Consider the following 24,192-nt stretch of genomic DNA (forward strand, 5'->3'; position numbering starts at 1 on the left):
TCACACTAAGCGCTATTGTATTTGCATTATATACAAACCTTTAACCAGTGTCATTTTTGACTACTTTTCTTGGACCACCTGCTTATTCTGTGTCTGGGTCTTTATGCTTTTAAAGACTGTAGTATGTAAGTGCTACAGTTTAGAGACTCTAGCCTGGAAATACTTCATTCTTATCTTGCTGGTTAGTCCAGATTCCTAAATTCTGCATTGAAGAACTAGAGTTCTGTGCTGAGAATGGTGCTGGGCATGGATGTCTGTTCCCTTGAATGTCTTATCCCTACACATTTCTCTTTCTAGTGCTGTGTCTTCTCTGGCATCTTGAACTTCACCTGGCTTTTACCTGCATTCTGGAAAGCATCTGCCTGTACTCAGGCAGGCAGAAGGGGTTGTGTGATGTCATCAGGCAATATTTAGTTTCCTTTTCACCACTGCAAGCTCTGTCCTCATCTGTGGACTGAGTGGACAAATCCTTTTGGTTGTGATGCCATAAGTGGTAACCAATACCCTCATAAATACCCCTCCTTATCTGGTAGAATCAGCCAGTTACCACACAAGTGCACCTGAGAATCTGAAGGACTGCACTGCTCCAGACTCATTCTGTCCTAGCAGTCAAAGAGGGGCTTGGTTTCTTGAGATGAAGAACTGAAGCAGTAAACCTATTTTCTGTAGTATCTTAATCCAGTAGACTTCATCTCAGTACACACAAAAGCTTTCATTTTCCCAGTTAGTGTCAGTACATGGGACAAGGAGGAACTCAAGTTGTTTCAAGCACAAATAGAATCCAGTCACTGGAGTTTCACTGAAGCCCTTCAGCTTTCTCACAAAATATCATGCTGCATGTTTGCAATTTATCTTGTGGACCACAGAAATGGGAAAACAGAGAATAGAAGGGCTATTTTAAAGTTTTCACATGGTCACTTTGTTCTGCTGCTTTTATAGAAGCCCCTTCTAGTACACTGTGCTCTTCATTGGTTGTATGGACAGGGTTTATGGCTTCCTTTTAACTGTCCCATGCATAACTAAAACTAATCTTGCATCCTTGTCCACCCACACATATGCATACTTCCAAAATATTTCTCTATCTTTATGTCTATGGAACCTTGTTCTTTCGTGTTCTGACTAAATTATGTGACAACACAGTTTCGTTGTTACATTTCACCATTTCCTTTCCCTAGCCAGTCCTAAACTTTGCAATTCTTTCTAGTGGCCACATTCTGCTTCAAAAATCCTACTCTTCTCACAGGCTCAGACTTGCTAGGTTTGGGGTGGCTTGCAGAGAAGGAACATTACCCCCCTTGGAGAGACTCAGGTAGTAGTTATTCATATGGTTCTGAATGTAAAGGGAAGGTATAACTGTAAAATCTGTAAGTTAAATCTGTACTGTTAATGTAAATTTGTATCTCTTCCTCCTATAATGCAGCAAAATTGGACTGCTTTTTTGACTAATCACTAGCTTTCGGTATACTGTGCATAGGACTTATGATGTAGTACTGGGTACAACTGTTTTGTTAGTAAGAAGATGGTGTTTGCCACTGTCATAGAGGATGAAGTATAGAGTATCCTTGCCAAAGTCACCTGTCTTCTAGTGTCTCTGATAACTACCCTCGACATACTAAGAAATTAAACCTGTTTGTTGGTAGTGAGGCTAAACTCTGCCTCTCCTGATTCACAGAAGGAAAAAGCCAAGAAGTACTGGCTAAAAGCATCTGACTATGCTTTTTTTGGTGACCTTTCAACGTGGCTGTCCTGTAGAAGTGCCTGCATCTCCCCAGGCTGTCTGACACTTCCTGAATCCTGAACTAAGCATATTGAAGTTCCCAGGAAATCCCATACTGCTTTAGCCCTATTTTAGCTGTTATGGCATCAATATGTAGCACAGTGGAGGCACAGAACATCAGGGCAGTGTTTCTATTGGGTTCTTTTCAGAGTGATTTTACTCACCTGTGAGCATCACACGATACTGGAAGACACGGTGTACCACTTTCAGAAGCTGGTGTTTCACACTGTAAGGGCTGTCACTGGAGCTTTGCTGTCCTCAGTGGAAGGGAAGAAACACAGACATCAGGGGGAATGTGAGCTCAGCAGCACATTGTCATCTTAGTTTTAATCCTAGTTATTAACTCTAACACATCTTCAAAGAGCTTGATAAGTTAATAAGTGACTGAGAAATCACTCCAATATGTTTCAGCACAATGTGTACTCATGGATCTGCAGATTCACCAACACAAATTCTGTATGCACACACAGGAGTGTGTGGGCAACAGAGACAGAAACAAACACATCACACACAAGTGAACTTCTCATTTCAGTTTTAGCACCAGGTCTGTGAAAAAAGACTATTCTTCCATTCTACGCTATGTGTGAACACTGGTGGAGTTACAGAAAAAAATTAATCCTTGAGTAATTCCCATGGCAAAGCCATGCATTAGTGCATGTAAAAAAACACGTGAGCCTCACCTCAAACTCCTGAATCATGGTAGCCAGTTGGGAATATTTAAGGCACATTTCATCTAGCAAAGCCAAATTCTGGTCAAACTGCATAATGTATGCTGAGTGGTGATGCAGCCTTGATTTTCTGGAGAGAAAAACATCAGCAACTTTCTGGTGTTCATCCCTAAGTCCACAGAAAGAAAAGAAGCAGCAAATAAATAAATAAAAGTAAAGAAGTAGAGCCATACTTCTTGCTTATTGTATTAGACCCACAGTGGGTCTATACACCGTGCACTTAAAGCCTAGGCTGAACAGCAGGAAAGGAGGAGTGCTTCAGGACAGATTGACAAGACCACTGGCTGCTGTAGCATGGGCACCATAGGGACTGGTCCTTTGGCTGTGCCTCTGCCATAGCATCACTATGAGGCTCATTTCAGGACATGGCTCCTGCTCCTGTAAAGAGACCTTCCAATTGCTGCAGTGCTTTGAGCACTATTTGTGGGGGAGAATATAGCATTTGTTGTAATATTAGATCTTCAGCTCTCCTTCACTGTCTGTTTCTCAGCACTGCCTCACTGTCATCTGTCTCAGTATTCAGGTGCACAGTGTTGAAATATTTATAAAGCATGTATAAGGAGAGAGCAGAACAAAATCTGAGTTCACAAAAGAGGAAGGAATCATACTTAAAAGAGGAACATGAGTTCCAGAGCAGCAGAGTGTCTTGAGCAGTGCAGGCACAGGGAAGGGCTTACTGGAAGCTTCAGGTGTGGTAATCACCTGGGAACCTATTTGAGTGCAGGCATATAACATATATATATCTGTTGTGCTGGCAGCATTTGCAATACAGTCCTCTTTTATCCCCAGTGCCACAGAGTAGTTCTGGACAGAACACTTAGGGTGTTTATGGTTGCGTTCTTTTTGTCTTAGGGAACTGGCAGCATGCTGTTAGAGTAGGGCTGTGGCTTCTTTAGTACCCAAGACATTTTAGATCTCAGAAACACTGTGTCTGTTTGTGTTCTAAGTGTATAAATCATAAATCATCGGTGACACTTTTCAAGTCTTTCTCTCAACAGTCCCTTGGTGGGCACAAACCAAAACACAGTCCCCTTTAGCCTCTCCTTTCCTTGTTGTATGCTTTGATTGGGAAGAGCAGGGCTGCAAGGAGACCTGTACCCTACATTTAGGATCGTTACTGAAAAATTCTACTAGTTTAACTGACTTCCTTAATTGCTCAGTGGCTGTACAGAAATAGGATCGTCCATTCTCAGTGACCAATGCCTCCTGGAGTTTGGCAAATTGGAGGTATGGGGTTTCATGGTCCATCATTCAATAGAACCTGGCAGCCTGGCTTAAGTCAGGGGCCTCCTCAGCTGAATGAATTTTGCAGCATTGTCTGTCCTATTCATGGTCTTATTCTCTCATGGAAAGACTTTTCCCCGTAAGGATGTTCGATGGAGTCCCATTAACAGGCTGCCAGAGTCCATTTGGCTTGGAAGCCTAGGGTAGCAGATCCCTGCCTTGGTGCTGGGAGCAAAGGGCTGTCCCTAACTGAGACCTACACAACTGCTATGTAGATTTCTGTAAGCAGATGATCTTTAGGATCAGTTCTGATGTAAGTTGTTCCTGCTTTCCACAGCATGAGCCTGTGACCTTCAGGCCATAGGTGTGAAGCCATTTGGTGATGACTGAGAAGTGGCAGGGGATAATGCATATGAAGCTGGCTGTTCTCACACTGACTGACAGGGCCATTTCAAAGTCATCGGCTGTTCACTACACACATATTTCCGTATTTGATTTCTTAGCCTGTCAGCTTCTACATTTACTTCCTTCCTGTCTGTATGCAAAATCTGCCAAAGTGGTTCAGATTCTATTCTTTTCATTTCTGCTGGGATGGTCAAGGGAACACCAATGAGTTCACCCATCTGCTATGGGGAGGGTATGTTAAGGCCATCAAACTATGCCATTCTGTACTTGCCATTTAAGGACTCTCTCTTTCAGTTCTTCCAGGATGTCTTGGTGTAATTCATAAATTTCAGGGAGTTCACTTAAACCTTGCTTGAGTTTAACTTCTTCTTGTTCATTTTCATCATCATCTCCAAGCACTTTCAAGATACCTTCATAGAAATCCTGTGAACAACAGCATTGAAATGAGGCAAACAGACTTAAAATATCTTTTCTGAAATTATTATTACAATTTCTTGACTCCTAAACTATGCTTTCTAAGAATTAAAAGCTATGCTATCAACAGCAATAGTGTTCAGTACAGCAAGATCATAGAATATGTTTTCTTTCATCCATTAGTTCATACACGGTTTCAGCTGAATTCCACAATGCTATCAACCTCAAATGGAATGTTTCACCGGATCAAGCCATAAGACCCATATGTATACAATGCTTTGGTATCTTTTTATTTCCTTTCCCCTCTGCTTTCCTGGGTCTGGTTTGTCTCATTTTTACAGTGTTTCTTAATCCGAAACATAATTTTTAAAAATGAAGGGTGAGATTCTCACCTCATTGGATCCAACATCTTGTCATGAAAAACATTAACAACTCCATGCCTTGTGCTAGAAATTGCACTAGCTATACTTCTGAACTTAAATTTTAAAGTATGGAACAAATAATTTTCCCTATGAAACCTGAGTCCTTTCTTCCTCATCTAAGAAATGGTTTTCATGAAGTGGTTTATAAATTATGTAGGCATGGGGGCAATTTCCTCTATATTAAAATATAGCCCACTCTAGTACATAATAGGGCACCTATTTCAGAGCGCATAGCAAAATACTTTCCCAGGTTTGAGTTGCCAAGAAATGAAATTTTGTTCCCTGGACTTTTAGGGACAATGAACTTCCCTGGGCCATACCGGGATTTATCATGGCATTTCTCATGACACTGGCCTCTGTCTAGTTAATTTTTTTAAAAGTAGATAGAGTTATTAAGGAGGAGTCTAAAAAGAACAGACTTCCATAAAACTTGCAAATGTCCAGGTATGAGCAACACATCAGAATATGCTTCACTGTGAATCTATATTTTATGTTGGATTGTCCACTTTGGACTGATTAAATCAAGGTTGTTGTACCGATTTTGGCATGGTGAGATGTAGTTGGTATGACTGTGATCCTGCTGAAAGGTTCTGCTCTTACACAATAGGAAAGAGTCTAGTCAAAGAGCTTCAAAATTCCTCTCTCATGGATAGGAACTGACTCCATGCAAGATCAGGTTTTAGCTTCCTCAGCTTAATTCCTGGTTTTTCTGTTGTTACTGTCAACTGCAATGTCCGCACTGGCTCTCTGTGAACTGGGATGACTGGATTATCTAATTGATAATAGCCAAGAGTCACACATAGACAATGTTGGGGTTTTTTAGCAACTGTAACAGCTGAAACATTTGTTTTCTGAAAAGCCACTACAACTAGGTAAAAAAAAGATCATGATGGCAGTTTTCTTTTTGATTAACTATATCCTGGATAAAAAAATATCATAAAGATTTCCAAAAAAGTATTACTATGTTTCCTAATTATCTGGGTCTAATTTCTGCAACATGTCCTGCCCCAGTACCACAAATAATCCCAATGTTGTGCTATTAAATTTCCAATTTTTTCTGATGTGAGTTAGCCTAAGTTCATGTTTCAGCCAGTGTACAATTCAGAAGTTTTTCAAGCAACTAAACCAATCAATCTCTCTTCTGGATGCTTTTACTAACTCAAAGGAATCTGCAACCTTTCAAAGTCCTCAGTCATCATAATTAATCCAGATCAGGGAAAGGGAAAGACTCTAAAGGGTTCTCTCAGCTTATTGTGCCTAAACAAGTGAATAGCTTGTAGTTCACTAGTGATGTCCTTAAGTAATCTATTACATTACAAAGATGTCATCTTTTCCAAATTAACATCAAACAGCTCTGTATCTGTCCACTTTCCACCACAACAAGCAACAGGATTAACACTCCTTTCCCACAGCATCTCACTAGATTTAATTAGTTATTAATTGTCTGTCCCCTTGATTATAATGAATTCTCAGACAAATAATTAAATTCCAGTTGCCTGGATAGCCAGCCTTCTAATGATTGACAAAAACCCTGCAGCATAACAGTAATCACCATAAACATCCATTAAAAATAATTATGTCACTGTTGAAAATGCTGAGTGTCTGTGAGGCCATTAATCAAATGCAAAGTGCTTTTCCAATCTCACTAACTGTAATCAGTCATGGAACCTGAAGGTCTTCAAGTCTCTCACAAAAGCCCAATGTCTAAGTACAGGAGGTACTAAACACTGAGTCTATATAATTCCCTGATGGATCAAAACTTTCTTAAAACAGCTTCATGAACAGAAGTTGTTTGGTTCAGGGCTCTGGTGTGATAGCTACAAAGCTCAATCTCATCCAGGGTTGGATGAGCCTACAGATCTCACACAGTCTTATGCCTGTACTTGCATGTGCATGGAAAGCATAACCCAGGCTGCCTAGGTGATACAGAAGGTTAGCAACCCAGCTATGAAAATACATTTCTGAAATATAAACCTTTTTATTACATTTTGGGGATCTATAAGTAAGCCCTTTATAGCCATCAAATGGCCATATCCTTAACATTCCTGATACAAACCCTACAAATAATGAAGTGAAACAAAGAGGATCAAACCCCACAGCCACAAAGGTTGTTGGCTTGGGTTTTATTTCCTTTTGTTTGTGAACATCACTAATATACACAAGTTATGTCTTTTCCCTCCAGAAATGCCTCTGAAGAATTCTATTCTCTGCTGTAAATGGGGACTGTAGTCTGGAGTTTGTTATGAGAGTATGAGACCAGGAGGAATGCAGGGTTTCAACAATATCATATGGTTTATGTGGAGCTGTGCCTAACTGACAAGATTGGCTCTTGGAAGAGAATCTGACACCCTCTTTGAGGTGATGAGCCTCCCCGCAGGATGCTGGGACATGAGATGCTTTACTGATGGTGGGAGCGCTTGCCAACACTAACAGGAAACAGTTAGGGTGTGACGTTTTGGGAAAAAAAAAAAAAAAAGTATGTGGCTCTAGGCTACAGAAAAGTAGCCCAATTTACCGAGGATCAGCAACATTGATACTTTTGTAGCAGGTAGTTATTTCTAGATACTCTTTCAAAGAAGTCAGCAATGCCAGCAACCAGAGTTTTTTGGTAGAGCACTTATCAAGAAAGTTCTGTGCAGGATTCAACATCTATATGAAATGTGATATTCTAATGAAAGGGCAAGAGGTGTAGTTAATTGGACAAGAGTTAATTCTGGGCTTAGCTTCCAGGATTCTGTGAACAGATGCAGAAACAGTGAGTTTCTGTATCATTTCTCTCCAACAATAGGGGTGAATGTGCGAGGCCACCTGCAAATTTCAACTGCAGCAATCCTGTATACATGTTAGCCTTTATTAGCTGAATGAGCGAAATGAGAACATTTAACCTTGCAGGGCCCTAGTGAAAGGAAGGAAAACCTCTTGTCAGACTTACGACTTATCAGGCAGGTAGGTTCCCCTGGAGAAAAAAATTACCTCTCTGTACATATATACATACATACATATAAGTATATGCTATGCTGGGTGACTCCTTTTCTTCAACTTCTACTTCAAAAAAACTTGGAGTGCAGTAATTCATTCTGGATTCAGAGTGTCTGTTTCCATTTTTCTATATATAACAGAACAGGCCAAACAAGATCAGTTCATCCAATAGAGATGAATGAATCCCTGGGAACTGGGGACTACTACAACCAGTCTAGTAGAGGTAGTCAGAAAATGATAGGACTGAAGTTATTTTCTACCTTTACTGTAAAAAGCTGATGGTTCTGCCATCTGCAGTGGGTTGAAAGCAACTATGAATATTAGAAAGCTGAGTACACTAAAGAAGGGAAAGTTGGGATTTTGACTTATAGGTGTAGCTAAACAGACAGACCTATTTGAAAGAAGACCTTTTAGAATTATCCAAGAACTGCTGATCAGTTGCTAGATTTACTTGGGCTTCTTATTTTTCATCTTCTAAAGCACTAGAATAGACAATTCTAATCTAGTCATAATGAAAATCCTAGTCCTTGCATATTGACCACAATGGCAGGAGAACAGAATTGAGAAGGGAGTACACCACCATTAATAGTGTCTTTGTCAATAGTAATTTTTAGTCCCATGGTTTGACCAGCAGTTCCTCTGCAGGTGGGGATTGAGGTTCCTTCTCACTGGCTCACAGCATTGTGTTTCTAGCATCAGGCCTGCATTTGAGCTAGAAACTGTGACGTTCTAGTAGAAAATGATGATTATAGACTCTTTAATGGGCCAAGAGAAAGATCTGAAACAAATAGCATTTCTGTGAACAAAAAGTGCACATTGTACTAGAAGGAACAGATTGTTAGATTGTGGTTGAATTAGAAAAACTGAATGCCTGCAGTCTAAGGATTATGGGTGACCTTGATTCCAGGTCTTGAAAACAAAGTGTCGATTTGCTCTTTATTATTGTCGCATTGGGAGGAACAAAGGTCGTACAAAGCAGAATAGAGCTGAACTGCTTCCCGAATTTTGAATTAGCTTCACATCGTTGTTAACAAGGTAAAGAAATCTTAACTCAAAAGGATGCAATGCAACACTTTGAAGACATTATTCACCTGCTGTTCCTGCCAGAGAAAAACTATGTAAATTTATATGAAGCAGAGGTCTGACCTTTACTGCTGTCATGGCTGAATCAGCTTTTCTGCATATATCTCTAGTCTGTATTAAAGAAAAGGGAATGGTCTGATGGGTGAATAAATTCCCCTGGGATATTTCTACAATTTTAAAAATAGATGTGTGAGTTTCCGTTAGGGAATAACACTGAAAAAAAAAAAGGAGCAAGTGTACAGAGCAGATGCATTAGTGGAAAACTGCAGCTACTTTTCTGCCTTTGTCTTCCTATGGGGATACCGGCACTTCAGCTACAGAAATCATGTCTGCACACAGCATGTTTTTACCTTCTTCACACCACAACACACACCTGGCATCCAGACTTTTATGCTTTTCAGCAAAATACACACGTACATCAACATATATGCATACAAAATAATTTTACATGTATATCTAGAATTGCAATTGCTTCCCTAGTCAAGCTGGTGTTTTAATGGACCCATACTAATGGGAAGTCATCATATGTGACACTTTGTAAGGCAGCTAGGGAGGCCAAATTATGTAAAAAAAATCTACACTAATTGCGTAAAATGGGGCAGGATTTGACAATCGCTCTCACTTCTAGAATGAAGGTGGATTTAATAGATTCTGCATATTGCAGAATCCAAAGCTCCTTCGGACATCTAGGCATTATACCTGAGGGGAGGGTGAAGAGTTCAAAGGGGGAAAAGACAGCCTCCATATTAAAGCCAAGTGCAGACATGAGGTGCTGTACAGTACCCTATGAACTGAGTTTGGTTCATGGAGATTCTTGGAGGTATCTGCATCACAGTCAGCAGCTCCTCTCCGAATTATGAAAGTGGCACTCCTGAATTAAAGAGCGGCACATCATCTATAGCAGACTGAATGACCCCTGATCTGTATGGAGCAGTGATCTCACATTTCTCACTTACTAGACTCAGCAGAAACAATGCCAGATGAACAGCAGAAAATGCTATCTCATCAGCCACAATTAGTCCCTTATCCTGCCATACAGGGTACAATCTAGGTCAGGAACCCTGACCTCAGCACACACTCACATGCAGCCAAATAGACACATTCATCCAAAACACTGCAAATGAATTTCAGAACCAGCAGACTGTACAGTATGCACTGAGAATACTGTATCAGTGCAGCTTTTTACCAGGGAATTGTCCTGATCCAGATGTGCTGGTGTGGCTTCCTTCTCCTTTTAAGAGATATACAGGTTATCTGAAAGATATTTTGGCTCAGCATTCCCACTGTGGAAGCTCCCCAGCCAATACATAGTTATTTTCCCACTGCTGATGAACACAACAATAAATAAATACATGAGAAATAAATATATGAGAAAAAAAATCAGCCTAGTGTAAGTGAGGGCAGGTTACTCTTTTGTAACAGTGTGTCCTTAGGCTGTTATAAGAACTTCAGATGGCCTAACAGCAAGCTAGCTCTTCGCTTAGCCAGCACGTTGCATTCACTAAAACATTTTATTAGGAAAGTAATGACTTGATTGGTTCAGCAGAAGTTTGAACATCATCCAAAAAATTCACAGTCATAAAAAAGGCTCAGCAAATCATTCACTGGAAGTGTAAATAATTAGAAAGATGGAATGGGATAATTAGATAGATGGAATTTTGTTTTGTCTAATATGTAGCTGTGGTTCCTAAATTAGACAGTTAATTTTTGGTTTTGAGAATGTGCCACATACAAGAATTCTGAAAATAGAGTTTAATCAATGAGGTTTAACTCTTAAGTTAGAGGCTTGAGCGCTACAATTATTTTTTTCTTTTTTACATCCTAAGATTTATTTTGCAGTCATGAACACTGGGATGTCCAGTGCAGGGTTGAATTCCAAACTGCTCTGAAGGGTGGAGAACCAGCACATATCGATCTTTATCATATTCATAGCAATATCTCCAAATGCTTAGGAAGCATAAATCTGGCTCTCTTTGTTTCTAACAATTGTGATCAATTGTTTGAGGAAAATGCAAACCAGGAAACAAGGTCAATTTTCTTTTTCAAAGGAGATGTTTGGGCTGATGTCTTTTCAGTGCAGAGCTGTCCTTAATTCACTAAATATCTTGGAGGGAAGTAATAACGTCAAAGGGGTTTATGCACACACGGAGATTTTATGTACAAAGCCAAAGGCAAAATAAACATGAACGTCATCCACTATTAAAAATGAAAGGCAAAATAAATGTGATCATGATACACTATCAAGGAAATGCTTGGTCCCATACAGACTGGGATCCTGAAGCAATCTAAGTAACGCTAGGTGTCATTTGTGTACATCTTGTAAAGCCATTTGAAACAGACCAGCTGAGGGGAAGCAAATAAACCATCTTGGTGATGTGTGAAATTTGAGACTGAGAAAGTCACTTGCAGCATTTTGTTCAGGAGCAAGTACTAAGAAAAAGATGTCAAGTGCAGCCTGCACTGCTGGGGAAGCATAATAGGAGACAGAATGATAAAGTTTGAAGATTAAATGATCCTGAAGGAGATTCAAAGACTAATCGACTTTGGAAAAACTGTGAGTATCAAGAGGTCATCAACTTGGACTAGAAGGCCCTGCCAGTTCCACCTGCTCAGACCAGAATGGGTCCTGAACTCACTGCTCCAGAGAACTGTATTACCTTTGAGTAGGGCAAGTAACAGCTAACCTTTTAGATTATTATCACTACTTCCACACCAACGGATACAAAGTTTGTGAGCTAACACAATGTTTCCAGTCTTTCAGTTCAATAGCAGAGTGGGTGTATGGAAATGTCATCGTTTTGGCAATCAATCAGTTTATTAAAGTCTCCACTGAAAGGCCAAACAGAATCTGTTATGCTGAATGAACAACAGCACTAGCCCAGCCTGGAAATGAGATGGGAAATTGCTCTTGCTGCAGGCTTAAGAAAAGCCTTTTTTTTCCTTTCTGAAAGCAGCTAGGGTGTGGTTTAGTTCTTTGCCTTTCTTACCAATATGTGGATTTACATGAGAAGATGAAACTTGAGACTTGATGCTAAGTGTTTAGAAACTGTTTTCTTGAGAAAGTTGGTGATGGGAAACAGAAATGCATGCCTGGGTTGAGGAATGTTATCAAGGAAGGTCCTAATTGGGCCATGAATGTTGTGTTGTACCTTGAGATCAATTTGGTGATTGTGGGCACCCTTGGTTGCTTCTGAAATCTGCCAGTGGAACTTGTGTCAATAGCAAGTGCACAGGAAAGCATGATTTTTTGCTGATGTGATTATTCTTAAAACTATTCAAATATGGAAAAAGGAACAATTAGAATTATTGTAACTTTTAGTGTTACAGCAGTATTGAAAATATTGCTTTGGTTAGGTAATAACCAATATTACCCTACATTCTAAGGGATTTGCATGTTGTAACATTAGTAATAGTTTCTCTAAATATTCTGAATACACGGGGCAGCAGGTCAATACAAAGATTCAACATTAGTTGGGACAGAAAAAGTGAGTGTTTTCTAGACTGAACGTGTTTGCAAACATTTGGAGAAACCTGCAGATTATTTCTGAATGCCACTGCAGTAGGTAGATATCATGCAGATGTCAGCTTATACCAGTAGAGACGGGGTACGCCAGGGTGACAGACAATCAATGAAACTCAGAAACATACCCTCTGAGCCTTTTCCCATAAAGATTTTTGACTTCCTCTAAACCAAAGACTGCCTGAACTAGCAGACAAGTGTGAAAACAGGCTGCCTGTTTCTCTCTTCTCCCTCATTCTCTGACACAGGTTCCATTCATACATCCTCACTAGTTAGAAAACCAACTCGTAAAAACAATTAAATCTTATCTGAGAAACTTGCTTGTTGGCTCTGCTGAAAAAATGCCTCCCGTAACCCCGAAAGGAGTGTATAGGTCAAGACAGATATGAACTTTTCCACTATATAAGGAATTAATAAAAATTGTGATTTTGCCCTTCTTAAACTTCATATGGTTGGTGACTGCTCATCAGTCTGATGTGTCCTTCCAGTTCTCAAATTGATGAGATTTTATTAAACTTTCTAACCCAGGGAATTGGGACAGGGAATGTCACAGTGCATGGTTATAGTTATTCTGACATTTCACAACCAATAAGTGGCTTAACTTTGCCCACCAGTGCATTCATTCAAGGGTTTACTTTGGTCCATTTCTTACTTTCATTTGACATATTAACTTCTCTTTTTTTTTTTTTCTCCTTTCTCTTTTCCTTAATTTCTTTCATAACTAGGGAAATAATGAGAACATGCTAAATATTCATAAGATCCCCTTAATCCAGTGGATTGGGCAGGCAGGGAAACAAATTTCACTACACAGGGATTTACCAGAGGAAGCAGAAAAGGGAAGGGATGGGGAAAAGTCCTGAAGTATTTTTTTCCTGCCTAATAGCATAGGCAAGGCAGCCTGACAGTAACATGGTGCTATAGCAGCCATGAGGGTGTGCAGTCATTTATACTGTGGGTAAAGGCACTGAAAGGCATTTCAAGTTCGGATATATTTATTGAAGAGTTTTCTGGCATTAGTAAGTCACTTTTATCTCCTTAGAGGTATATGGAAAATGCCAGGATGTAATGCAAATGAGAGGCCTCTCCTAGACACCTCCACTAAATACTCTCACTCCACTGTCTATGTGCTTTCTACAATGCTGCTCTCCAGCCTCTTGTTCCCTAGTCTATATATACAGCCAGGGTTGCCCTGTCCCAGGCACAGAATCTGGCACTTGTCCTTGTCAAACTTCACGAGATTGATGATGACCCACCCATCTAACTTGTCAAGGCCTGTCTGCAAGGCCTTTCTGCCCTTGAGGGAATCGACAGCTCCTCCCAGTTCAGTGACATTGTCACACTTAGTATCCCTTGCGTTCCAACCTCATTACTTTTGTCCCCATCAGAGTTCCTGTTCCACTGCTAGTGCTTGAGATGTCCTCCAAGGACAACCTGGGGTTACTTTTTCCCTTCTCAGGAAATTTCTTTCCAAGCAGCAGTGGAAATAGCAGCACTATGCTTTGTGTAGTGGCTATTATTTCTTATTACCTTTCAACTAACAGCCAAGAAAGATACTGACAGCAAGGCCATCTAAGCTGTGTACCAGTCTTTAGGGAAGCAGAGGAAGATCTGTTAAAGGGACACAGAGTATTCCAGGTCAAAGTTACCAGTCAGTTTATGCCATGCAAGAATTTTCTATCAGGGACTAAAAGTGATTATTTCTGGGTGTTCTCTCACATGCTTCTGACACCAGAAACTGTATTTTCGGCATGGTGATTAGCTCTGTGTCTTGGCTAACCCAAAATGTTTTGGTATTCTATACCTATCTGAGACCAAAGTTGTTACTGTCTCATTAAGACTCCATGGCGCAGCCAGAGGCAGAACCAGAAGGTGCCTGTCTCTTTCATGTTCACGTTGCCCAAGCAGAGCTCTTTTGCCTCTTGGCTCTGCTCTTTTCCCTTTTGTTCTTGCAGGGCAAGATAGCTGAGGCAGTGCAGGTAGAGGCTTTGGCTTGCTTTTGTTTCCCTCTGGCCTTAGAAGAGAGTTGCTTCGGGGTAGCAACCTGAGAGGCTGCATTTCAAAATGAAAAGCTTTCAGAGTGAATTTTGCAACACCTGCCTGCAGTGCAAGGCTGGCACTGGTCGGGGTTGAGCCACTGCTCTTTCTGTGCTTGAGAATCCGTTTTCTCCCTAGCCCCCATCAGAGCAGGGACTCGAGAGAGCAGCACAGCACCAGCACCAGTGGCTTGGAGGACGCAGTGCTGATGTTGGTTGGCTGCTGCCAGCCTAGGGACAGGCACAGAGGCTGGCACTGCAGATTCACCGAGTTCTTCAGTTCCCAAACTCCAGATGCCGGAGGGTGCCGGCCACCTTTTTCAATGGAGCTGTTGCTGCTGGAGAGATGAGGGGGAGAGCTGCTGCCACCTTTGTCTCCCCACATGCAGTTGTCTGCAGAAGGCGCCATCTTAGGGGTTTGTCTGACATTTTCCCTTTGTCTCCGACACGCTCTGGGCTGCAGAAGGCGTGGTCTGGGGAGAGGGCTTACTCTGTCCTTTGGAGTTTATGTTTGTTTCCGGTAGTCCGTGAGAGCTCAACAACTGTGTAACTAGTGAGGATTACTGTTATTTTTTGCCTGTTGCTGTTTCTTTTTTATAGAATGCTATTTTTTCACTTATATCTACTTCTGTTCCTTTCTCCTTATTGGTGGAAAGGGATTTGTTAAATCAATGGGGAGGTAACTAATTTTAGAGTATCTGCCTCTTAAATTGTCTTAAACCAAAACACTGTGAGACAGCGTGGATACCCAGAGCACACTGGCTATTACCAATACTACTAGAAAACAAGAAGCTTAAATGCAAGCAGAGTGAGTCCATTGAAACCAAATCCCCATGCTTCATAGCTCTAATCCCATCTGTCTCACTGTGAAGGGAGAGTGTCCACCCCTGTTTATCACCATCTCCTTCTCTGCACTAGGCTTGTTATGCACCTTACACCAGTCTCAGTCTCAAGAAGCCCCAACTGTTGGCCAACGCTTTTCCCTCTAGATGACAAACAATAGATTAGAATGGTTCACAGTAAGCCCTTCCTCCTCAAATTCACTTAAATCCCTTCAGTGCTTTTATGTCTTTTAAATTGCAGCTAAATAAAAGGGTATCTAGGTTTCAGTGATTAAAATTGTTTACTTACCATACGTAACAACTGGAGCATTTCCACATATCTGGGGAGAGAGACAAACTTTTATTAACTGCCATCAAATGAATATGGAAGGGTGAACTACATAGCTTTAATTTTAGAAGCGCAACAGGTAGATTATAAAAACAAACTCACACTTCTTCTGAAGACATTAGTTCCTGGGCAATGAGGTAAGCTCTGTACTGGCCTTCTTTCTGTCAACAGAAGAGGTCAGAAGCAATTAAGAGATTTCTCATTCTACAAAGTAAAGCAGTGTTAGAGAGCACTTTAAACTGACATATTTCTATAGTAAAAATAGTGACCAGACTTTATTCTTTGCTGTTCAGTGTCTGGTATCCTGGACTTTCGAAGACAGGCCATTTTCCTCAATTCAAATACTAGTAATACAGTACAAAGTAATAGCAGCTAATACAGATGGCAAGTTTGAAAAATGTCTCATTATTGAAGGAGGAGTGAAATTTTCTGTGGATTTTTACAGGTCCAAAATTTCTCAAAGAAGCAGAAAGTGCTTAACTTTGAACAGGCTAGCTTCACAGCTGTTGAGGATATACCACCTGGAAAGGGGAGTTCTTATCAAAATGATCATATTCCAAACTGTTCTGACTGCTGTCAGTGAGACCTGTGGAAGCAAACGGGATAAAGGGCTTTATTGCGTACTAAAAAAAGTGTCTAAGCTAAATGGCAATAAATATCTCCAGAATTAGTTCAGTACTTCACCAGACAACATTGTTTGAAATCTCCGAGGCATCTGTTTAACTGGTTGGCATCTTGGAAGTAACAGATAACTGTGAAAGAAGCAAACTGTATGGTTCTGAGGTTCAAGTGGCTAATAGTATTTTGCTCCTAATTCACGATTCATCCTTATGGTAAGAGATGGCTAAAGCATAGAAATATGTACTGAAAGGAATGTACTGGAAAAAGTTTGACTTTTTCAGCAGTCATGAAGTAAGGAGCTAAAACAGTGGTCTAGTAGTTGCAAAGAAATGCAGCCCTCAGTGACTTAAAGTGGACTCAGGGGAAATGAGTGCAGTATCAAGTCATAGTGACATTGCTTGCCAGACCAAGTATGCTGGTAAGAAGACTCAGCGAAGCAGAAAGTCAAGGGTCCCTACATGGCTGCCATGGCCTCCATCTGCTAAGCAAAGGCTTGGAGCAAGGCCCAGAGGGCAGCTACTGAAGAGGGAGCTGGGAGAGAGCTATACCACAGGACTAGGCACATGACTGGCTGCAGGGAGTAAAGATTTCTAAAATGCTGGTATCTTTGCAGTCTTATAATAATCACTTGGACTTTGTTTCAGAGAGTGAATAGTTGAGGGACCTGCACCCACTCTATCCCCTGTTTGCAGAAATCTGTCTACAAACACTGTTGTGTATCTCAGAGTTAACTTCCTGGTTAAACAAACAGCAATAAAATAACCCAAGACAGACAATGCATAGAGACACTCTCAGACTTGTTCTGGACAGACCACGTGACACTGAAGTCCCTGAATTTTGCCTATGACATATTAATCATAAAGATTGATGGCACTTTGGTGACAGTGCCAGTCACTCCCCTCTAAACAGAGTGCCAGTTCTCAGTTGTGCTGACCCAGCTGTTTGCACGACCTTGATCAGAACCAGACTGGTCTCCTTAAAAAACTGAACTAAACAGATCCAGCTTAAAAAAATTGTGGGGCTGGAGGCAAAACTGCCTCCATAGGGCTAGGATGGAGTTGTTTGGCCTAAGAGCTGCACAAGTAGATCATAGAACAATTTTCTAAATCAGAAGCATTGTGCAAGTCACTTCTCTAGAGTACTCTTTTGTACTGCATTTCAAAGCAGGGCAACTCGTGAAATCATGGAAGCAGAAGCTCCATCGCTGTGTGTGCCACTAACTTGCCATGCTAACATGGATAAATTTCATCTCCTCATGCATTTTACTATGTGTGTGTTGTACTTCAGAGTGTATCGCAGCTTGATTGTACTCAGATAAGAATGCTACTGCCACAATCAGAGGCTCATAGCAGTTTTATAAGCTTCGCTATCTGACTGACTTCATAATGCCCCCTTTGTTATGCGCTGTGTAGCAGTTTACGGTAGTGCTAATGGTACGTAAACTGAGGCATTACAAGAACAATTCACTTTTTCAGGGTAGCTCTGCAAATCAGTGAGAGTGAAGGAAAAGTAGTCTATATCTGTCTTCCAGATCCATCCTTGAAGAGCTAGATTGCAGCTGGAGCATCTGCATAATTATATAAATCAAGAGCTGTCCCTTGAAAGGTATCTGAAGTAGGTGCTTCCTCAAGGCACACAAGTCTGTAGTTCCCAACTCCAGCACATTTCAGTTTTATGTATGTGAACAGGAGTGCATATTTTAATATGTTAAAGGTTTGCAAAACAGAATGATTCCTGGAGTCTGGAAACCAGCAGAAATGTGTAAGGAGCAGCAAAGACACTCTTATGGACTGCTGCTTTTGAGTCAGTAGCTGCCCTGCTTGTTTTGAGACCTTTGAGACTCTGCTTACTGGTCCCTGTTTGTTCACACTGCAGGTCTTCTCCATATGTCTTTTTTGATTCAATGTAATTTTAAATTCTCCAGATGGAAGCTAAATGCTTTGGAGTGAGACCTTTTTCCTGACATTCAAGTCAGGCCTTTCTTGCTGTTTATGTTGTCTCCACTGTCCATCTTCAGACTACATTCTTTGCCTTTGACATATGCTGTAGAGGTAAATTATTCCTAGTGCAGTGGGGGAGCAAAGGACTGATGGCTCTGCCATTTCTAAATGAGCACCAGACAAAAAACAGACAGCTAAGAATCCAAGATCTTCTGCGAATTGCTTTTCCCTCTCCAGGTTTCATGCATTAACCACTTTTAGAGTTTTTTTTACCTTGTTGGTGAGACTGGGATCACCTAGGCTGCTTTCATCATCTTCTGAACTCTTTTGTTCCTCATCTGATGTGACTACTTCCATTGGTGTCACAGAGACTGGGCACACCTTATAGGGCTCAGTGTAAGCACTGCAGAAAAACAGAACAGACTAGCTCAATGGTGTTATTCCCAGACTCACTGTTGCTCAGACATATAGAATCCCTGCAGAACTGCAGGGCTTGGAAAGCAAGATTTATCAAGCAGGGGTTTTTTTGGCTGCTATCTTCAAAGGCAATCATTTAGGCAAGCAGAAGACTCGGAAAGGAGCAATGGGAAGTTAAATGAACTTGTTCAAGCTTCCCCAAGAGATGACTGTTCTGGCCCAGTTTGGAGTAAAAACTTCATACTTAGTTGGAAGCAGAACTGCTTTGTTCCTCTGTAGTCAACCCCTCAAAATAGATTCAGTAAAATCACACTAACATTTTTAAATGGAAGTTAGATACTGTGGCAATGGGTTTTCTGGGAAAACATCAAAAGGACAAGAAAAGTATAATGGTAATACCAATGTCATCATTTAAACTACAAGATACTCAGGTTCCAGAATCCTTGGATTGTTTCAAGGGAACATGAATTCAGCTCCAGAAACCCAGAGAAAGCTGTGCAGTAAGAGTACTGGACCTGGTGTGAAACACAGGCCAGTGCAATACAGGCCTGTGGCTTCACAGCATTTTATTAAAAAAAGGGGTTTTTTTCAATTAAAATTCCCCTGATCTCAAAACCTCCACAAAGCATGACTAAAGCTGATCTGTATATGCCTAGCTCCAAATTCCAGTTGCTGGATCTTGTTAAACCTTTGCTGAACTGGTGGCCAGTCTTTCAGATTTTGTTACTGTGTACTCACAAGCTGTATTCAAGTTGTCCCTTAATTTTGACTTTTATATGAAATAGGTGAAGATTTTGGTGTCTTACTATGTCATGCCACTTATGATTTAATAATTCTAAAATCTCTGAACTTCATCCAATGATTATTAGCATTAGCATTATTCAATTTACCAATCATTTTAACATAAACTTTTGCTGCCATACAATTTTGATACTGCTCTTGGTACTGCAACACGTAACTCATTATTCTAACACTGGCAAAAAATTAGTACCAAGCTGTGTATATAAGCTGTAACACTCATCTATTCCTACTTGACTTTACTGAGTTTTCACCTTCAAGGATCAGATTTGGTTTTTTGACCACAGTGTCATTCTAGGAGTTTATATACAGCTTATACACCACAGTGGCCCCAAGCTTTTTACATTTCTAGGGCAAGGTTCCTGTGTTCAGCCAAGAGGGTGAGTCTTTCATCTTGAGAAACAAAATCTGACATTGCCATGTTTTCTAGTAGACGTGTTGGCCAGGTGGGTCAGTCTGTAATGTGGGCCTGGATGCCTCAGTTTATATTATTTCTATACTTCTCATTTCCTCTGAAACACTAACTTCCTTTCACATCTCTGCTTCATCCCTTTAATCTTCTTTAATCTGCTTGGAGATCCCAGATGTGAACAAACCCATGGCATCAAAGCCAATACTGGAGTAGCAGAAGGCTGGGCAAAGATGAGCTAATGTAAGTGAGAGGACAATGATGAGACTCCCAAGGTCACTGACCAGATTCTTATTTCCTTTCAGAAAGGAAACTCCCTAGATATCTGCATTTACCTCTAAGCTGCAAACAGGGCTATGTGTCTCCCATACAAGTGTGGCTGTCAGCCTTTCTGTTCTGCCTCCAGATTTTCCCTCATGCACAGAGTCCAGGAGCTCATATTTCAGTCTAAAGAAGGATATGAACAAGTGCAGCACTTAAGGAACCTCTGCTGTGTTCATATTTGAAATGAACTAATAATTTGTCTCCATAAGGTACATACTGCCTAAAGGATGATCCCAGCTAATAAAACTCAAGAGGTCAGCAAAGGATATCTTGCTTAATGTGTCCCAAAAACAGTGTCCAGGGTGTGCTGATGTTTCAACCATTGTGACATCATTTGGTTAACAGGTATCTGTTCAGCATTCAGACACCCAGACTACCTGGATTACCTTCTTGCTGCCTCCCTGTGGTCTTTTACTCTATCTTCCCAGTCAGTGTCAGGACAGAGAAAGAGAGAATAGTTATTTTCTTTGCATCTGTTGCAAACTGCAAATTTGATGATGCAAATTAATTACCAGATATATACATGAAGGCCAAAGAGCCCCTGATATATTTTCTGAAAGTTTCTTATGGTTTTAAAAGTGTCTGAAAGTAAAGATCATGACAGTATTTGGCCAAAAATTTCACCACAAGATGAAGAAAGCAGTAGAAGAGGCTAGAAATCACATCCCTGGTTCCATTTCTTACCAGTATATTAAAGGTGCTTTTGTCAGTAATTATCAACACAGGGCTCACCATATTCAGTGTTTACACATAGTAGCAATAGGAAGAAAGTGAACTGTCTGGGTTTCTGAGGTAAGCACCGACTTCTGCTCTGCCTGTGTGTCGTTTTTCTAGGATGTTTCATCCATTCATTAGCAAAACCATGTTTCTGGACTGCTAAAAGACAATCCTTTCAAATATTTGCCTAAGAGAGAATGGCTGCAGTGTTGAGTTCATTTAGACCTAGATCCACCAAAGGTCTGAAATTAATGACAGTTATGACCCTAAATGTTTTTCTGTGTGTATTGGTGTTTGCATTGGCAATTATTTGACCTGAGTCACCAAAGCAATCTTATATGAACTACTTTGGAAGGTACAGTTATTCTTTCTCTGTAGAGTACATCCTCTACAAGTATATCTTCCCTGAAGCCAGCTGAGTGGTGATGAGCTTGACATATCAATTCAGATAACACATGCTGAATTTACAAATGACTTCTAAATTGCTGCCATGACATTTCCATCCACAGACCCCACCCTGTGCCCATTTAAACTCCTCTGTCACAGGAATCTTAGCTCATAACTAATTATAATGTATTGGATGCAAGACCAGAATCTCACCTGGACACAGCTGGGTTATGCAAAACCCACATAGGTAAAATTTATGCCATCCAGTGGGAAGGAAAAATAATCAACACCTGCAAAGACCCCAGCCCTCCATTGTTTGGCCAAGAGGATTGAATGCCGCTTTTTTCTGCATGCAGTATCCCTGTCCCTATCTCAACTCCCAAGCCCAGTAGTTACCAGTTCAAACTCTCAGACAGTGACATTCTTATTGAAAAAAACTAAAATAATATTAACTCAATCCAGTGATTGAGTAATTTGGGAGATGCAATGGGGTGCTGAAGTACCCTGTTTTATTAAAACTGATTATTTATTTCCCTGTATCAATTTGTAAACGATTGTTTTAATTCATTCTGCAAAAGGAAGGCTCATTAATAAAGGAAAATAAAGTCCAAATGCATTTAAATACAATAAAAGGAAGTGCCTATTAGTGCAGCATAATGCCTATTAGTGCAGCATATGTTTAGCCAGTCAGTTCCCTATGGCAGATCATCAAGTCATATATTGTACTTGAAGTCTGAAAAGGTCAAGAAGGACATGATGCCTGCTAATAACATACACAGCCTGTCAAGGCAAGGTAACAGAGGGATAATCACATTTCACACTTTGAGGCATAAGCTGTTTGTCTGGCAAGGCCAGAAAGGTGCTCTTTCTAATTCCACAAGCATTTCAATTTGAATATTGCTCTTTCTTACGTTGTTGTGTTACAGAATACAGGGGAGGGGAAGAGGATTTTTGATCAGGTGCATAAGGCTTTTGCTGTTTTTGAGACAACTTTAGGGACAAAACTCTCCCAGCTTCAACCACTGCTCCTGGAGATGGTCACAGAACAACAGTGCTGGTGCAGCTCTAGTTTTGGAAGGGAATGCAGGAAGCACAAAGGTGTTTGGGCTCCATCTTAAGGAATGTCCTCTGGCCCAGCCTGGGACACTATCAGTAGAGAAGGGATAAGAGAAAGCCTGAGAGTGAGGTTTCACTAGCCATGTCCCAGATGTGCCAGGATGGATAGCTTTGAGGCTTTTGCTTTGAGGCACCTGTGTGGCCAATCCACACTTCAGGCTCAGTGACATACCCTGGGGTGCATCGCTGTCTGTGAGCACCATTACTCTCCCCAGTCCTGTGGTTTTAAAACACTAGGTAAAACAAAGCAGCAGTAAAAGCTGGACATGCCTGGAAACAAAACAGTGTCCTTGGGCCTCAGACAAGTGGCATACCCCCTTCCTGCTCTCCCAGCCATGAGGGAGAGGCAGTGAGCTGTGGTGGCCTCAGCTTGTGCTCAGCCCAGCCCTTCGGCCCTTGTCCTGCATTTCCTGTAAACAGGGAACAGTTCCTCCCCAGAGATGACCTGGCAATGAACTAGCAAGGGCTGACGCTCAGCTGCACCACACCCAGCGTCCCACCGTGCCAGAAGGTACAATGGGGCAGCCAATAATACATAATATATTATTAAAGGCAGCTCTACCTTTAGGGACTCCTTTGAACATATTAATCACATCACATGTCAGCATCACAGAGCTTTTACTTTCAATAAATCATTAGTTTCACAGGCATCCCAGAGCTTTTATATCCATCAGCCCCAGCAGAGGTTTCCCTTAAGATTCTTTTTATGCTTCTCTTTTCCTTCTTTCCCTTGCTAAATCATAGCCCTGTTGATCTCCATCACCCTACCATTCCCATCTGAGGTAACCTTTTGCTATGTTGGATCCTTGCAATGCAAAGGAGGTGGGCATAATGAAGACCTGAGTGCTTGACAGTGACAGAAGTACTGTGCTGTGAAACTTCTTCCTTCCCAGACCATGCACACCATATATCTGCATTGTGTTGAGATTCCATTCTGCATTTCTGTCAAGGGACAGAAGCTAACAAGGAACACATCCACCAATTATCAGGATAGGTTTCAAATGATTTGCTGAGTAATCCCTAGTCACAGTACAAATGGCCTCTGACTGTGAAACCACCCAACAGTTTTGCCATATTATCCTCTATAAAATGACTTATCTCAGTGACAGTCTGACTTCGGATACAATGATGTAAAACTGGGGAGGGTTCATCCTGACTTCAGTGGACTCACTTTGTATTTGTGATCTTTGAGCAGCATAAGACCCTGTGATTTCACACAACCCTCTAAGACTTACTCCTCTCTATAAATTGGTGACAGAATAAGCCAACCACCTAGAACTTCATTAATAAAGGGAAGGAAAAAATATAAGTTAGAAGTGACTTTCAGCTGGTCACCTGATAGTCATCTCAGAATATGAGAAGAACGCCTCTGTGGGGAGATCACTGTCTGGGAAGCAAAGCTGAAACCACTGCTTTACTACAAATTATTTGTTTTGATCTCTGGCATGTTTCTCAACTTTGTGCTTTGGCAGTCAGTTGTGTAAAATGGGTAATCCCAAAGCAATGTCACGTTTAGAGCACAGGTTAGACCGAAGGCTTTGGACACTGTGGATCTCTGACAGGGTCTAAACCAGAGCTACTTTGTCCATCTCCCTCGAGGCACACTTTTACTTCTCTTCTTTCTGTTTACTGCAAACTAAAAGGGATTTCACTTTGTCCTTAAGAGAGAGAGATGGGTACCCCAGGATTATGCCCATGTTTAATGCAC

The 24,192-nt window shown here is 41.0% G+C and overlaps 1 protein-coding gene across 2 annotated transcripts in view; it reads right to left on the reverse strand.

Annotated features, from left to right (window-relative positions):
* Positions 1-24,192, reverse strand: part of FGD5 (FYVE, RhoGEF and PH domain containing 5) — a 76,850-nt gene that overhangs the window by 30,800 nt on the left and 21,858 nt on the right. For both annotated transcript variants that reach the window (XR_004061103.1, XM_030956707.1), the window contains exons 3-8: positions 18,590-18,719; positions 15,858-15,916; positions 15,717-15,747; positions 4,406-4,557; positions 2,458-2,614; positions 1,942-2,029 (exon numbers count right to left, since the gene is read on the reverse strand). Coding sequence is in view for 1 of the 2 variants with exons in the window: in XM_030956707.1 (XP_030812567.1) it covers positions 1,942-2,029; positions 2,458-2,614; positions 4,406-4,557; positions 15,717-15,747; positions 15,858-15,916; positions 18,590-18,719 (617 nt within the window). In the remaining variant the exon portion in view is untranslated. The remainder of the gene's footprint in view (positions 1-1,941; positions 2,030-2,457; positions 2,615-4,405; positions 4,558-15,716; positions 15,748-15,857; positions 15,917-18,589; positions 18,720-24,192) is intronic.

The sequence above is a fragment of the Camarhynchus parvulus genome, chromosome 12 (genome assembly GCF_901933205.1).
Source record: "Camarhynchus parvulus chromosome 12, STF_HiC, whole genome shotgun sequence".
Lineage (NCBI taxonomy): Eukaryota > Metazoa > Chordata > Aves > Passeriformes > Thraupidae > Camarhynchus > Camarhynchus parvulus.